Here is a 16,163-nt window from a genome sequence, read left to right as displayed (position 1 = left end):
TATCTTTTTTATTTAATTTAGTATTTTTAATATAATATGATGTATTTTTACAAAAGAATATGATTAAATAAGTATGTTATCGTAAACATAAAATTGTTTAAAGTATAAATTTTCTTATTTTTCAGGTCATATTCGATTCGGGTAATGTATTATCCGGTTCTAATCGGTTCTAAGTTATAATCGGATCTTGTATTTTGGATCATTTTTGGTTAAATTTTCGGTTCTGGTATATTTTTGGATCGATTTAAAACAGTTTTGAGATAATTATCGAATTGTATGATTTGAATGTCAAATCGAATCTCGGTTTCATGAATTTCAATTCGATTTTTCGGATACAGACCCATTTTTTCAGGTCTACCCGTGAGGTTGTCTCTTCCCTCTCTCCTGCCAAAATCGAGTTTGATTGAAAAGAAATAATTAATCAACATAATTCTAAAATTTTAGTTGATATGTTATCAATATATCAACTATCAAAACTATTTTAAAAAAAATAACAAGAGTACCGTGTTACAATCTCAAACCTATTCTTCCTGGTATATTTTAATCGTACCCGCTTAAACAAAGCTAAGCCAGCCATACAAATGCTAAATGCCTATATTCTCTCTGGTTCCACATTCTCTTGTTTTCCCCTCTCAACCATGCATTACGCACATTTTGATATTGCTTATGCAAATACTCGTCCTTTGATTACTTCCTCTGTTTTCCGATGGCATTAGCAGCTAAGCTATGGTTTCTGTTAGTACTAACATGGTTTCATCAGACGCGTAAATATTTGGTTTATGCTGGACCTGCACCATTATGCCAGCAAGTTCCTTGTTACTTTGTTTTTGGAGACTCCTTGGCCGACAATGGTAACAACAATGATCTTAATACTGAGGCAAAGGTCAATTACCCTCCTTACGGCGCCGATTTTCGTGATGGTCCAACTGGGAGGTTTACTAATGGCCGAAATTTTGCAGATATAATTGGTAACCATCAGAATTTGCCTATCTTTTATAACCATCAGAATTTGCCTATCTTTTATATCATGTTCTGTATAATGTGATCTACCACCATTTTTTACTGTCTTTCTGAACAGATCAATCAGTACTTTACAGGTGAATTTCTAGGTCTAAAGGATTACGTTCCCCCGTTCGCAGCATCAGAAGGCAAGGATATCCTCAGTGGAGTTAACTATGCATCTGGTGGATCTGGCATTTTTCCTGAAACTGGTAGAAATCTGGTAATGCGTAATTTAATTATTTTTTTTTAACATTAACCACTCCGACTCGTTTTCGATCTAATGTCATTTTCTTGTCCATGTGTGTACAGGGTGAGGTTATCAGTTTCGATAAACAGCTAGTTAATCACAATACTACTCTTTCACGTATTAATGCGACACTAAAAGGGAATAACAAGAAAGTTGCAGATCATCTGAATAAATGCATTTATATAGTCGGATTCGGAAGCAACGATTACATCAACAACTTCTTAATGCCAGACTCATACCCCGACAGCAGTAAATATACACCTGACCAGTATGCACAAATTTTAATTAATAAGTATTCAACGCAGTTAACAGTAAGTATTTCAAATGTTCCCCTTCTTTTTCCCTCCACGATATTAATCAATTTGTCGGAGAAGAAATTCATATTCACAGACATAGGCTTGTATATTTGTATAAATTGTATTAGAACCTACTACGCATTGAGGAGAGGGACAGGGTCATGTAAAGTTGATCACATAATCTGAACGAACAAACTTAATAATTATTAAGACACGAAAGTGCATTAAACATAATTGGATCAACTGATTGTAGGCTCTATACAATTCTGGAGCAAGGAAGATTGCAGTCTATGGACTTGGACCTATAGGCTGCATTCCTCAAGAGTCGAGAACGAATAAGCGAAATCTACTCGGATGTGTAGATAGTATAAATAAAGCAGTGGAGCAATTCAACAGCAAGCTCAAGCCTCTTGTTGATGACCTTAACAAGAAAAACGCCGGTGCACATTTTACCTTTATTAACGTCGCCAACTTTTCACCTGATTTTGGTAATTACTTGCGTCATTAACCTCATCATTTTTTACCTTGTTTATGTACAATGTTTGTGGAGGATCAAACTAAATTAATTAGGTGGGTTTCATATCAGGTGTTCTTAACAAACCCTGTTGTAAGATCTCGGAAGCTGGTCAAGGTGCAGGACAATGTGTTCCAAACCTGCCTCCGTGCCCTTTCAGATCTTTCAGACCGTTCTTCGATGGTTTTCACCCAACTGAGACCGGGCATTTCTTGCTTGCGGGAAGATCATACATAGCTAAAACACCACAAGATGCTTCCCCATATGACATCCGGCACTTGGCTAGTATCTAGTAAACAATGTCGAAGTATGTATGGCAAAATTATGGTCATTGCAGAAGAAATTAAGAAATAGTTTGGATTGTTGATGGGAATGAGAATGGTGGAGACTGGAAAAGTATATATGTAAATTAATCAATTAAATTAGTTACGTTTCAGTTCGTGTTGAAGTCATTGTCTGGAATCAAGTAACTGAAGTAGAAACTGTATGAGTAGAGCAACCTTTAATCAAGCTTTTATAGAGACTTATTAAGTTCATGCACCGGAGTCTTGTACTAAATTAGACACACAGAAAGCCTTAATTTTTAACACATTAGTCAGTAATGGCATTTTTAATAACACACTGTCATGTGAGAGTGCGTACTCTCTACATGCTTATTGTGGATCAGCTACATAACTTCAATAGGTTACACGATCTAGTGAATGATCATACTTCATTTTCCCTCAAATCCAGACCAACCGAAACCACATGCAGACGCTTCAATTCAAACATTTAACTGCACTCAAACAACAACAAAAAGAAATCAAACGGGAAATATGTATGTTGTTTTATCTTTTTGATATAGCAGTTAAAATGCTATGGCAAACTTAAGAATGTTGTGCACATGTCATTCATATAAAACTAATATGCATGAAATTAGAAACAAATTCTTACACAAGCTGGAGTGGTGTCTGGTTTTGGCAAGAGTAATGATTAGTAGGTTCAAGCCCATTAAGTTGGATGAAGTTTTGACCATCGAAGGGCTGAGGTTGAGCGACTTCAAATGTAGAGCTCCCTGGCATCAAGTTCATCTGCTGCTGTGCTCTCTCGTTGTCAGCAATCTACAAAAAAATTTTAATAGTACAAAATGTATGTTCTGTCATATTACAACTAAACCAGTAAATCGATGCAGGAGCTAGAGAGAGATATACACCTTTGCTCGAAGGTACTGGTTATTGTTATGCAAGTCAGTTTCCTGCAATCCAAAAAATTCTTGAAATGATCAGTTAATAGATACTGATAATCTGGTCACATTTGGTCCGGGTTAGCCACTGGGAAAAGCTTATCCCTGCCCTTCCTTTTTTAAAATTCAAGGGTTCAAATCCATTGCAAGTCCTATTGGATAGAAATGTATGTGTTCGAGTCTCGGGAAGTACCAAACAAGATCTTATACTATTAAAAGCAAAGCCAATGGTGTGCTAAATATAAGTGTAGCTATTGTTATAATTGGCACTAAAAAGTACATTTTGGTGCTAAAATAGCACTATATCTCTAATGGTTTGTTCTAAGTACCCCACACTTTTAATTTTCTGCTTCATCCACTTCTATTCTTTTTTCAGTTTTTGATGAGTTGACAATTGATTGTGCTATTTTAGCATAAAGTTTAACACATCATTAGATTGAGATTTTTACTTTTTATTTTATATTATAACTATAGCACAAGATATAACACACAATTGGAAATGCTCTAAGACTCCACTTTAATAACCAACATAACCGACAATGAAATAAATATTTTAAATTAACCAAATAGGAAAACCGAGATTCCGACACAAATGTGTATTAATCGAAAGCCAGACAAATGTGTATTTCTCTTGTTAGATTTTAGAGGAATGCCAGACAAACACATTTACGTACCCGACATAACTGTGTATTTGTTGCTACTTAAAAGCATGCCTTGAAACGAGGACACGCTAATTAGTTTCTAGAACCAAGATTTTCCAACATTAATTAGTAACTACTCATTATTAAGTTATTATCACCACTAACCACAAAATTAGGGCACACAATAATTACTGACATTTAAATATGTATCTTAATTGTTTGGAACAATCTTAATGTGCTTTAAATATACGTTTAAATATATAGAATTAAAAAGAGATGGAGACTGTAGTAAGTAGTTACCCGCTTCTGCATATATTTAACTTCAGCAAACAATAGTTCGTTCTGCATTTTTTAAAGAAACGTAAGATCGAAATATGATTATACCAAACATCTTCCTATAGATGATTATAATTAGCTATTTTAAATGTTGATATATGGTGTACCTTTTTGGAACGAATTCTGCTTATTCCTTTATCAAGTTTACCTTCCAGGCTTTTCAGATCTTTGACAGCCAGAGAGCTCAAGGCCTCACCCATCATGTGCCTGTAAAATTTTATAGTTTTCCCCATATTAAGAGCGTCCTTTAATAGGAAACTAGACAACTTTTACATTCATATAAGCATAAATAGGTTTGTATGGTTAAAATCATTTCAAATTCTTAACCTGTTGTCCTGCTGTATTTTCGTAATATTGCGACGTAGTTTCGAGGCTTCTTGCTGATAATACTGAGAATTAGGATAATTTTGAAAGTTTTAGAATCACATCTAAATAAACTTAAACTTATGTGATCTACATGAACTTATACTTATTGTTTGGCAATACGACATATATACGCAAACCTGAACATTGGCTTCCGAAACTGAAGCAGTGTTAGGGGTATCAGAGCTGGCCTTCTTGTACCTCTCTATAGTTCCCTTGACACTGCAACCAAATACTTGTGCAGTTAAAATAATCTAATAATTAATATCACAAATTGTGTTTTATTTATTTTTGAAATTTAGTAATAATTATACATTTGAGTCTTCTTTTCAAAACCTAGGATAGACAAATGTGACACACTTAATCCTCCGGTTAATAGAAATGCCAAAAAATGGAGCCATATGGTCAAATGTATGTTTTCTGTTTAGTCAGATTCAGTCACTCATTTTTGAGCTATCACATATCCTTAATTTCCTCGAGCTACTGAATAGGTACTTCTGCCAAGCTATCACAGCTTCGTAAGCTATGATTGGGGCACTTTCTCAATGGTCAAGATTCTTGCCACGTGTCACACATTCTTTTACACAATGGGTAATTTAGATTCCACCCTTTTACCGACCTCGGTAATTAGCAAAACCCCAAAGTGGAACTGTATTAAGACAATGAAAAGAAGTCTATCTTTTGTAGTAGTAATACTCATGAAACATACTCATGGAGTATATTTGTAGTAGTAATACCTCAGAACTCTACAAATAGTCTCTCTCTCTCTCTCTCCAAATACTCTCTCTCTCTCTCTCCAAATACTCTCTCTCTCTCTTCCCCCCACTTGTTTCTTTCTTTCCTGTTTTGGTTTCAACATCTGAACCAGCTTTCTGAAAGCCTTGTGTGGGAAATATCCAAACAGAACATCTATCATTTCCAATACACAAAATAAAATATATGGACAATTCTAACATACTTTATTAATATTGTTTTGTTTCACTATCAAGATCCAGAAAAAAATCTTGTGTGAGGTGACCCCAGATTTTTGTGAAGTACAAACGTAAAAAACAGTGCTACACATATGTACTATACATACGTACTTAACTGATATCTGCTTCTCATAGCTGGTATAAACTACCATAACCTTAATTACAAATATAAATATGACATTTAAATTGAGAAAAAATAAGGGAACTTTAAGGGAAACATGTTCTTATTAGTTATAGTTTCACACAAACCAACCAATAGAGTTGATATATAACCCTAAAATATAAAATTTTGACCTAAAAGGTGTTCACATGTGAAACAAATGTCCAAATAATTAAGGTAAGGAAAGCAAAACACATGGAGCACTATCTATCTCACTTCTGATTGGTTGAAAAGGGTATTGACCATATTTCAAGATACAAACTAAATTGAAAGTTTTATGACCCTAATTTTCATTTTATTCAAGGCCCAGATCATGATATATTTCTCTGAATCAGTACTAATTGTTCAACTCATATTTTAAGGAAGTGTCAAGACAGAAAAACAAATGTTTGTGAACAAATGTAAAATGGTATATATGTAAATGAAAGAGGTAAAGTTAACAGCAATGGCCAATGGAGGAAGAAAACATGATCCCAGAATCTGCATACCTTACCATAATTTCTGCTTGTTGGTTCTATGTTTTCTTATAAAAACAGATCTATATATCTCACCCACACCAAAATAAGATCTTACATAAGAACCAACCCAATAAAGGTCTGTCCAGAAAAAGTCATATTAATATATTTATATATCTATATATATAAGTTTTAATAAAGAAAATCTTTGTGTAACATAAACCCAAAAAATCATACCAAGCAGAACCAATTTTCAAAAGCAACAGAAAAGAATCTAATTTTTCAAAAAATAAAAATGATATATTTGGTTTAATTCTATTGTATATGCAAGAAAACAAACATGGAAAGTCCTTGAATTAAGAACCTCAACAATGTGAAAATTTTGTAGTAGATTACAGTTAACAAATCTAAGATGATCAACATATATACCTGTTGTTTGCATATTCATAAAGGCGGCCCCGATTAGAGAAAACAATGAGAGCAACTTCAGCATCACAAAGTACTGATAACTCATAGGCCTTCTTGAGCAAACCACCCCGACGCTTACAGAAAGTAACTTGACGATTAGTAGTGTTCTCGATCCGCTTGATCTCAATTTTCCCCCTACCTGACCTCCTTTCAGGTGAGATATCGCCCGACTGATCATCAGTGTATGACATAGTTGCAACTAAATGAAAAAAATATCATCAGAATGTTTTTCATTATAATTAAATCATATTCAGTAGTACTGCATAAATTTATACATAACAAAAGGTGAAAGGCTTTATACTCCATAAATTTTCATAAAACCTCTTGGACACAAGGCCATAATTTCTATGTGAAATGATCGATAAAGATTGATGAAATATATGAAGAGTTGAAACATAAGAAACTTGGCTCTGATTGATGTTACTAAATTTTGTTTGAGCTAAACTTCAAACCTGATCAAGAAAAATTACAAAGGGTATAGTGAGAAAACTGAGGAAAGTCTCTACCTCTTTCTTTTTCTCTAAATTCCAACAAATATGAACAACAAAGATGCAAAAAATGGAAAGGAGTTGCAATAAGAGGTTCGTATATAAAGTAAACAATGACCCTATTTAAACATGATAAACTAATTTCAAAGCAAATAAACTCTAAACAGATCATTAATTTTTATTATTCTTCATTAAAGCTTAATCACACAACTACATTATAACTCAAATTAATGGTCTTTTGTAGAAGCAAAAGAGAAGGCATAAGTGTGGAAATCAATTATGAAGATGTAGATTTCCCTGTGGCCATACATTATAATTTTACAATAATATTATGTAATATTTTTTTTTGATAATTTCTTAGCTTTTTAAGCTTTCATGTGACAGCATTGGAAGAGCAGTGGAGGAGAAAAGGACTTTCTGAAAGTGATTTTATTCGGGTAAAAAATGGATAGTGATCCAAGTTCACTCAAGCTTTAACTTCTTTACTCCATAATGGAAACATGAAGAAGATTAAAAAACAATTATTAGAAAATTGCATGTTTTGTTTCAATGAAAAATTTAGAAGTTTTAAAAAGACACCATGTACGTCATTTTTGTCCATGATAATGTGTAAAAAGACACCATCCCGTTGTATATAGTCGGAATCGTATTAAACCGGTCGTATTTAACAACAATTATGACGATATTAATAAACCATTTGTATTTAGGCGAAGGGAAAAAAGAGCCGACAAAAGCCCGCCTTTTCAGTTTTTAAAACTAAAATTTACTGATATCGTTCGTAACGTAATTTCAGAAAAAGCGGAAATTTTCTGAAATATTTGATTTTTTCGCAGAAAGGGAGGGAAAAAGGGCACCATTTTTTCACATATTCAAAATTTTTTGCAAGCATATTCGGTTATATTTATAAATACAGTCGTCGCCTATTATACTTACGTTTAAATTTTATTTTGAAAATGGTAAATATTAATGAATGATTTTGGGAAAAAATGTATTTGAGGAAGGATAAAACTTAATTCATTTGAAAAAATGTAGTTTCTAAAAAATTGATTATGTGTTAAGGGAAATTTTATACTCCCTCCGTCTCACTCATTTTTTAAAAGTTTTTTCTTATTCGTGACATGCATTTTAAGGCTACTATAAAGTATAGTTTCATAAAAAAGATTTTAAATAAAACGTATAAAACTTAAACATTACATTTTTATTTAGAAGCACTGCAAGAAAAACAGGGTGACACAACGGTTTTTAACCGTTGTCTGATACCCCTCAATATCGTTGAGTATTGAGGCGCCATCTGATGTGCGTATCAGACAACGGTACCCAATCGTTGTCTGTCTTACTGTAAGACAACAACGCAGATCCAAGAAAACGTTGTTAAGAAAAAAATTAAAAAAATTAGAAGATTATATTTTATAAGAGTTTTAAAGTGTGTGTCGAGCATCCATCCCCAATGTAAAGATTTGGGTAGGGGTAGGACGGAGGGAATATATCTTTAGAAATTTTATAAATTGGCTACTTACCAAATTATTTTTTTTAAAAAATATATTGTTTTTTTAGAATAAAGTACTTGCTTTCATTAAACAGAATCAAAATTTAGGGCATCAACCATAAACTCAGGAGCAGTATCAGTTCACTCCTCTGTATCTAACAAGAAATGGGTCGCTCTAGCTAACAGGTTGTAACACCCCCAGATCCGGGGTCGGGGATCCGAGTCGTCACGGTCTTTCATTCCACAATACCACTTCACTTACTTAATAAAAATAACCTTATGCTGTGACCCCACACTAACACACACCACAACCCGTTATAGTCTCAGAGATGAACATCAAAAAAAAATATAACCACAAGTAATTATATTCCACAATTATCTGCCAATACACCTTAAAAGGTTTTCTGAATAGATTTACATTTTATTTGCCATTATTACAATTCATATTATACATAAGTCTGGTACATCAAAAGTTGAAAGCCTAGCCTATTGGTAGTTCCTACCTCAGCTACAGCAGCATCAACGCTTCCAGAAGACTGCCGAACGTTTTCTAACCTCTTGCGAATCGGGAGCTTGGTCCGGTTCATCTTGTCTATCTGATGTTGTGTGATGAAAGAAGAAAGCAAGGGTGAGCAGCAAGCCCACCAAAATAATATGCATAATTATTTACAGTATATGAGTCTACTCATAATACTCATGAAAGTCTTGGTCAAAAGAAATGAACCAAGTTGATAACTTAATGCGATGAAGTCGCAAAATATTCAGTATATATATATATACATATATACTTTTCAAAATATTGGAAGTCCTCTTCCATGCATAATATACACAAAGTCCCAGTGTATAACTGTATATAAAAAATATCGTTGCAAGGTGATCTCATATATCTAACCTTGTCTCAACGTTTTTCTGAAAATCTTTGTCATTCATAAGACAATTATTAATTAGATATAAGTTTAAAAGATGAAGTTACCAAATACTTCACTACACTTATATCATTCCCAAATACTACTTGAACTACCACCGTTCAAGTTATAATCAATTTCAAAAGTTCATCCCACTGATGAGACCACAAGATAAGACTTGAATAGATTCAATCTTTGAAATATTATTGAATGAAAAAGTTATGAGATACTTTATTTAGTCCCGATATATATATATCCACATATATATATCCCTTTAAACATTTCCTGGAACCTCTGTTATGCAAAGTATGAACGGAGTTTGAAACATCCAATGAATTTTGGAAAGGAAAAGAATTTTGGCATAAACCCGATATCTCGCTGATCAGGCAAAGATACCAATAAGTAACCTTTTCTACTGTAGATGGATGAATTCCTCACTGGTCATCACCCTGGTCATAATTAAGACCTATGCTGGACTGCCACTCAGCCACCTATGCATTTGATGGACTCCCACTGAGCCACTTACACAATAATAGACCGTACCCCGGCCTGTCGCTTATGCCGACTCAATGAGAGGGGCTTACTTCCCGAACGTTGGGCAAGTAATCAATTCATTTACCAAATCTGCAACCTTGTTGCGAATATAAAATACACCACAGAGCCGGATTCCCCAGGTTTTGAGCGAGTATTTAAATCCCCTTAAAAGGAAGATCTTAAATATAAAAATGAGTTTTTTGGGATCCGCTCTGACTTTTAAAAAATCATTTTGAAGACTCGAAAACACTTTAAAGAGTGTTTGGAGTAAGGCTGATTTAATGAAGTAAATCAGTCCCCAGAATATTTTAGAAAATGACTGAATATTATTATTTAAATAATATTCCCATAAAGAATAATCTTTATAAAAATACTTGAAGTAGAAGTATTAAAGCTTATACTTGAAATAAACATTAAATAACCAAAGATATACTTATATGAAAGTATTATCTTTAGTTGAATAATCGAAAATAAGTTTGATTATTAACACCTTATTCTTTAATAAAATAAAGAATATAATTCAGTACATAATCGGAGTCATAGATCCTCAAATGAATATTTAAATAATATTCATAATAATATAAAGGAGTCATAAGTCCTCGAATAATATTCGAAATAATATTCAAGTATAAAATAGAGTTTAAAGTTATCGAATAAATCTTATTCGATTAATAGTTTGGAAAACTATAACCATATATATATATAAATATATATATAATTAAATATCCAAATCCATATATATAAAATCTACTCGGGATCCTCGACTCCCGGTTTTAGAAAATATTTTCACCTTTGAGTCCCTATACTAAGGATATATGCAAGATACAACTATCCTCTAGCATAGGTATTATCGAATAAACCAACAGATATATATCTCAAGAATATAAAACATGCATGCATATATACCATATCACATGCTACAATATATCGCAACATTTGCTAAATAGCAATCATGCAATATCACAAGATAATGCATATACATATATTTACATCACAACAACAGTATAACGGGTAGAATACTTGCCTGAGCGACTGGGGTTACGAATGGCTCGGGACGAGTCTGATAACCTATAAACAACAAGTAAGTTGGAATTAAACCAAAGTCACTTGTGAATCTATACTTTAACTAACTTAGACTCTAACGCTTGTTTTGCGCTCACTGATTCGCTTAAGTCACTCGGGTACCCTCGGCTCCACCATTTTTAATAATTTAACCTTTATGAGTTTTAAAGCGATTCCTTCGCGAGTGACTTACCAACTGCCTAAAACACTTACCATAAATGTTTCATGCATTAATTAACCCATTTTGGTCTTTAACCTACATTTCAAAGTAAGGCGAGGGAAAAAGTTTCGTTCGCGAAACGCCGTTACTTGAAACGGTCGTTTCTCCTAAACCGTAAATCGGAATCGAACGAACTACATATCAAAACGAAGCTCGTAACATGAGCTATCTAAACATGGCAGTGGTCACAATCTAGCAGGGGGTTCTCGGGTCCTAATGCTATGCACAAAAACAGTCCAAAGAAAATCGGACGTTACGACGGCTATGTTTACGTGATTTCCAAATTTTAACCCATTCACAAACAACCCAAATCAACCTCAAATCCAACATACAACCATCCTCCATCCTTATCACATCATAACAACCCCAACAAATCCATATTAACCATTTATACTTATTCCTCACATGAACTAAAAGCTTTACTTAGGTTCTTTAACTAATTACCAAGATTTACAACTCCAACAATACAACAAAACCAACTAATCTCTACAAACTCAACCAAAATTCAACCAATCAAGCATCATGCCTCACATATGCTATATCAAACACATTCAATCCTAATTACTCAAAACTAAAGCTAGGGTTTGTAGTTTATACCTTCCTTGGAGAGTGGAGAATCAAGAGGATGGCTTGGAATCACCTTCAAAGCCCTTAACCAAGCTTAATCTAAACAAAACTTCAAGAACACAAATTTTAGTTCTTGAAAACACTATTCACCATCTTCTTTGATGATTTATAGAAAAAGATTGGCTTGGAATTAGAAGCTTAAACTTATAGGAAGTATGTAACTTAACTAGGAGGAGCTAGGATAATTACCTTGGAAAATAACAAGTGGAGGAGCTTGGACTTCCCATTTCTTAAGAAACCACCCGAGAGCTTCATGAACAAGCCTTGGTTGCTTTTGATTTTTTGATGAAAATGGTTTTTGCTTGGCGTGGTTGCTTGGTTTTTGTGCTTGCTTTAGTCAATTACCTTCTTGCCCTTGAATTTGTGTGGTTCTCATTCAACCACACCTCCTTCCTTCCCATGTCATGCTTATATCATCCTCATGATGTCATCCTTCCTTCCTTGTCTTCTTTCTATTGGTTGGATGACATCATTCCCATTAATCCCTTTGATTAACTTCCTAATCATTTGCCTAATGACCGCTGATCTGTTATACGGTTCGCTTAACTTTCGCTTTCATTTATCGTTTGAGGGATCATACCCGGGATCTTATTACTTAGATTCCCTTAACCTTTCTCAATATATTATATTCCTTCTATGATCCTCTCTTATAATCCTTTAATTTAAATCCTTTTTATCCTGTTACCTTATACTCAATTCTTTCCGTATCTTGTGGATTTCCGGGAAAAATCAAAGTGTTCGGAATTGGATTTTGACGATCTTTACATACACTTATATACCACATAGAGTACTAATAATATCCCATAAGATCAATAACAGAACCCCTACATAGCGTGGCATGAAAAGTTTTCTCGTTCAGCAAAAACACTATTCATAAGGGTTTCAAAATTTCTCAAAAATTGGGGTTATTACAGTCTCCCCTCCTTAAAAGGATTCCGTCCCGGAATCAGATAGAAAACAAATGGGGATACTTTCTTAGCATTACACTTTCTAACTCTCGAGTCAATTTTCTACATTGTGGTTCTACCACCAAACTCTGCCTAGTTTGATAATCCTTCTCCTAAGCACTTGTTCCTTTTCACTCTATAACCCTTTCTGGTTACTCCATATAGGTTACGTCGGGTTGCATATCTATGCGCTCATATGCCTCTATTTATCTGGCATCTGAATTACACTTCCTTAACATTGATACGTGAAACACGTTATGAACTTGCTACAGGTTCGGGGGTAGGGCTAGCTCATATGCTAACTTCCTAAACGTCTTAATATATCCAAGGGTCCAACAAATTGTAGACTTAGCTTTCCTTTCTTTCCGAACCTCATCAATCCTTTCCAAGGGATACCTATAACATTACTAGGTCCCCTATTTCATACTCTTTATCCTTTCGTGTCAAATCAACACACTTATCATGTCCATCTTGGGCTACTACCAGCCGTCCTCTGATTAGATCTATCATATCCTTGGTCCTTTGGACTACTGCGGGTCCGAGCATCTTGCGCTCTACAACTTCATCCTAACATAAGGGAGATCGACATTGTCTTCCCTCAAGGATCTCATAAGGCGACATCTCGATAATGACATATGATCTATTGTCGTAAGATAACTCAATCCGAATTAAGTGATCATTCCAAATTCTTTCAAGTCTATTGCACAGACTCTCATTATTGCTTTTATCATTAGAACTTTTGCTTCTCAATACCCATTCTTTTCCAGTTCGTAATCGCTACTACCTTCCGTTCCTAATATTATACGGGTTATACTTTTGCTCGTTAGCGTTCTATAACCTTTTAATAACCACGTCAACCTTAGTATCACGAATGTGTTCCCATTCCGCATACTACCACCACTTTATTACTCCTTTTTCAGTTATTTCTATTTTCCAAAGTTTTGATCAATCATGTAGAAGTAAAGGAATTTGTTGAGAGATCACTATGATCATGAACACTTGTTATATCGCATAGTTAGTACAGAAGGTGGCCAGCCTTTAGTACTTGACAAGCAATTAAACAATAGCTGGTATCCTACTCGGCTTCTATCACACAGATAGATAGTCATTCGGCAATACCTCCCCTTCTGTAAGGGTTGTTCTTCTCAGCTTACATGAAATGAAAAGAAGAGAAAAGAACAAATTGAAGAGAATTGTATATTCATAAAAATTTTATTGCCATAAAATATCTGGCTTGGAATCTACCTCTGAACTATAGAGGTTTGTCATAGAAGAACAAAACATATATGTATTTATATCAACATCAAGTATTATAGCATCGCATTTTACGTGCCTAAATATTTTCGCTATCCCGTCCATCATTCTATGGACCCATGCTCTTCCTCGAGCTTATACACAATTACCTTTGAAACTCCCTCGACATCGAAAATCGAATCTGGGATCTCATTCTAGACATCATCGTTACTAGAATTCTATGCTTGCACCGCAACCTTCCTCGTATAATAATACGACTCTCTATTGATAAGAAAGAATAATTATTCACTAGGTAGATACTTTACTTAATTAGTCTATCAATGATAACTTATACACTACCACGACCCGATTAGTGGTACTCAATCTCAACACCCATTCCAATACAACTCTCACGGTTGTAATCAGCTCATTACTCGCAGAATCATTGCTGCCTTACTATGGTCCACCACTGACCTACTGTAGTCATTCATTTTCCATGAAGTCTTAATAGCTAACCATACGGAGTCCATACATCTCGTATCTAATTCTCCTAAGGAGTTAACATAACCACCAATCACAATTCATGAAGAACACTCCAAACTCTGACGTACTTTCATGACATGAAGTAGATAAAATTGCAGAAGAGTTTCAATCAAAGCAACGATAGCAGGTTAATACCATTCTTAATCATATGCCTTAAATAGAAGACTTAACTCAAAGGTTCGTCTAGTCCTTTTTGAAACATGGTCCTGGCTTATCTCAAGATAGGACCTCCTAAGATAGATAGCCCGTTCATGGCGATTATACGAATTAAACCTTTACCAACTACTATTACGGTTGGGTATTGCACAGTCATCAGAAGGAATGTCAATCTTCCAAACCATAATACAACCTTCACAGCTTTAACCATCATCACTGTATTCCTCTCGCACGAGCGCCTATAATTATCCTCTTACCTTTAAAGTGTCGGCCACCTCTTTGGCCTTTCCTGATAGTAAAATTTCCTTACAGTCAATGTCACTTTAACCATCTCCAAATAAATTTTCTACCTTATTTCAATCACAGCTTATGTGAAAATGCTTTCCTTAAAATCTGATGAGTAAAAAAAAAATCACCATTTTTCCATAAGTTATTGCCTCAGTCTTTAGAGGTTAATCACTGTCATGACTGACTCTCAATCATAATTAGAACATCTTTTATCTTAAGTCCTAATTGCCCTGAACAATTTCGACCATTACTGGTTCGATCCATACTTTCTCGTGGTTTAACACGTGCCCCACTTGGCAACATTATAATTACGTCATATTTCCTTTATCAACATTTCTATTCTTGAGAATTTTGAATATTACCTTTCTCCTTGTAAACCTCTAAGGTTATCCTTCAATCGTTCTTCCTGTATTCCCTAGATACAGGGCATATCAAAATACCATTTACTAATACCAGAATCATAGTCTATATACTTCTGAAAAAATTTCTCCATTGATCCTTAAAGGTTGTTACTACCTTAACCCTTTCCAATTCATACTGTCAAAACTCATACTATCCCTATTAAGGGTGAAATGCCAACCTTTATGCATTCCCCTAGGATTCATTTTAAGTTACCGATGTTCTATCCTTAATTCCACCTTTAAAAAGGTACAAGCATCCTTCCATGGATAAATCAAGTCATATATCCTTGATAGATTATCTTATTCATCATTCCCACCTCGATAGTCTATACCTAACTTCATAATAGCATCCTTATTCAAGTTAAGGTCAATCCACATGGCCTCCAAAAGATAAAAAAATGGTTATCCGCTTTTCTTTCCTGATTTGGTAATGATCACATGGATGATCTGGAAGATATTGGTCGTGTTCAACGTGAACTTCTTCTTAATAAATCCTTATTTACTTTTGTTGTTTATCTCAACAGTCATCTCAATGTTGGGATATCTTTCATACCTGGCGTCTCCCTTCCTGGGTATCATGCCACCGGTCTTACACTTC

The 16,163-nt window shown here is 34.4% G+C and overlaps 2 protein-coding genes across 4 annotated transcripts; one reads left to right on the top strand and one right to left on the bottom strand.

Moving 5' to 3' along the window:
* Positions 1–600: 600 nt before the first annotated feature.
* Positions 601–2,599, top strand: LOC141677353 (GDSL esterase/lipase At4g18970-like). Its single transcript, XM_074483239.1, has 5 exons — positions 601–968; positions 1,098–1,222; positions 1,312–1,560; positions 1,799–2,033; positions 2,132–2,599. The coding sequence occupies exons 1-5, from the start codon at positions 707–709 to the stop codon at positions 2,350–2,352; spliced, it is 1,092 nt and encodes a 363-aa protein (XP_074339340.1). The 5' UTR covers positions 601–706; the 3' UTR covers positions 2,353–2,599.
* Positions 2,551–7,391, bottom strand: LOC141677354 (floral homeotic protein AGAMOUS-like). Of its 3 annotated transcripts, XM_074483240.1 has the most exons (9): positions 7,182–7,382; positions 6,637–6,874; positions 4,762–4,843; positions 4,586–4,647; positions 4,366–4,465; positions 4,223–4,264; positions 3,252–3,293; positions 2,993–3,159; positions 2,551–2,834 (listed from the first exon to the last, which is right to left on the bottom strand). In XM_074483240.1, exons 1-9 carry the CDS (start codon positions 7,333–7,335, stop codon positions 2,831–2,833), a joined length of 891 nt encoding a protein of 296 aa, XP_074339341.1. In that variant the 5' UTR covers positions 7,336–7,382; the 3' UTR covers positions 2,551–2,830. The 3 variants fall into 3 exon arrangements, with proteins under 3 accessions (XP_074339341.1, XP_074339343.1, XP_074339342.1); XM_074483242.1 differs by lacking the exon at positions 4,223–4,264 and having other exon boundaries at positions 7,182–7,391; XM_074483241.1 differs by lacking the exon at positions 2,551–2,834 and having other exon boundaries at positions 2,989–3,159; positions 7,182–7,388.
* Between the last annotated feature and the right edge of the window lie 8,772 nt (positions 7,392–16,163).

The sequence above is a fragment of the Apium graveolens genome, chromosome 8, assembly GCF_009905375.1.
Source record: "Apium graveolens cultivar Ventura chromosome 8, ASM990537v1, whole genome shotgun sequence".
Classification (NCBI taxonomy): domain Eukaryota; kingdom Viridiplantae; phylum Streptophyta; class Magnoliopsida; order Apiales; family Apiaceae; genus Apium; species Apium graveolens.
This window is presented reverse-complemented; position numbering and strand designations above follow the sequence as displayed.

What these genes read in the sequence shown, in the direction of transcription:
- LOC141677353 (XM_074483239.1), top strand. Translation starts at nt 707, where the DNA reads ATGGCATTAGCAGCTAAGCTATGGTTTCTGTTAGTACTAACATGGTTT. An exon ending in CTGAAACTGGTAGAAATCTG is followed by an intron (nt 1,223 to 1,311) that starts GTAATGCGTAAT and finishes ATGTGTGTACAG; the next exon opens with GGTGAGGTTATCAGTTTCGA. An exon ending in AGTATTCAACGCAGTTAACA is followed by an intron (nt 1,561 to 1,798) that starts GTAAGTATTTCA and finishes AACTGATTGTAG; the next exon opens with GCTCTATACAATTCTGGAGC.
- LOC141677354 (XM_074483241.1), bottom strand. Translation starts at nt 7,335, where the DNA reads ATGATCTGTTTAGAGTTTATTTGCTTTGAAATTAGTTTATCATGTTTA. An exon ending in TATGAATATGCAAACAACAG is followed by an intron (nt 4,844 to 6,636) that starts GTATATATGTTG and finishes ATTTGGTTGCAG; the next exon opens with TGTCAAGGGAACTATAGAGA. An exon ending in TTTCGGAAGCCAATGTTCAG is followed by an intron (nt 4,648 to 4,761) that starts GTTTGCGTATAT and finishes CCTAATTCTCAG; the next exon opens with TATTATCAGCAAGAAGCCTC.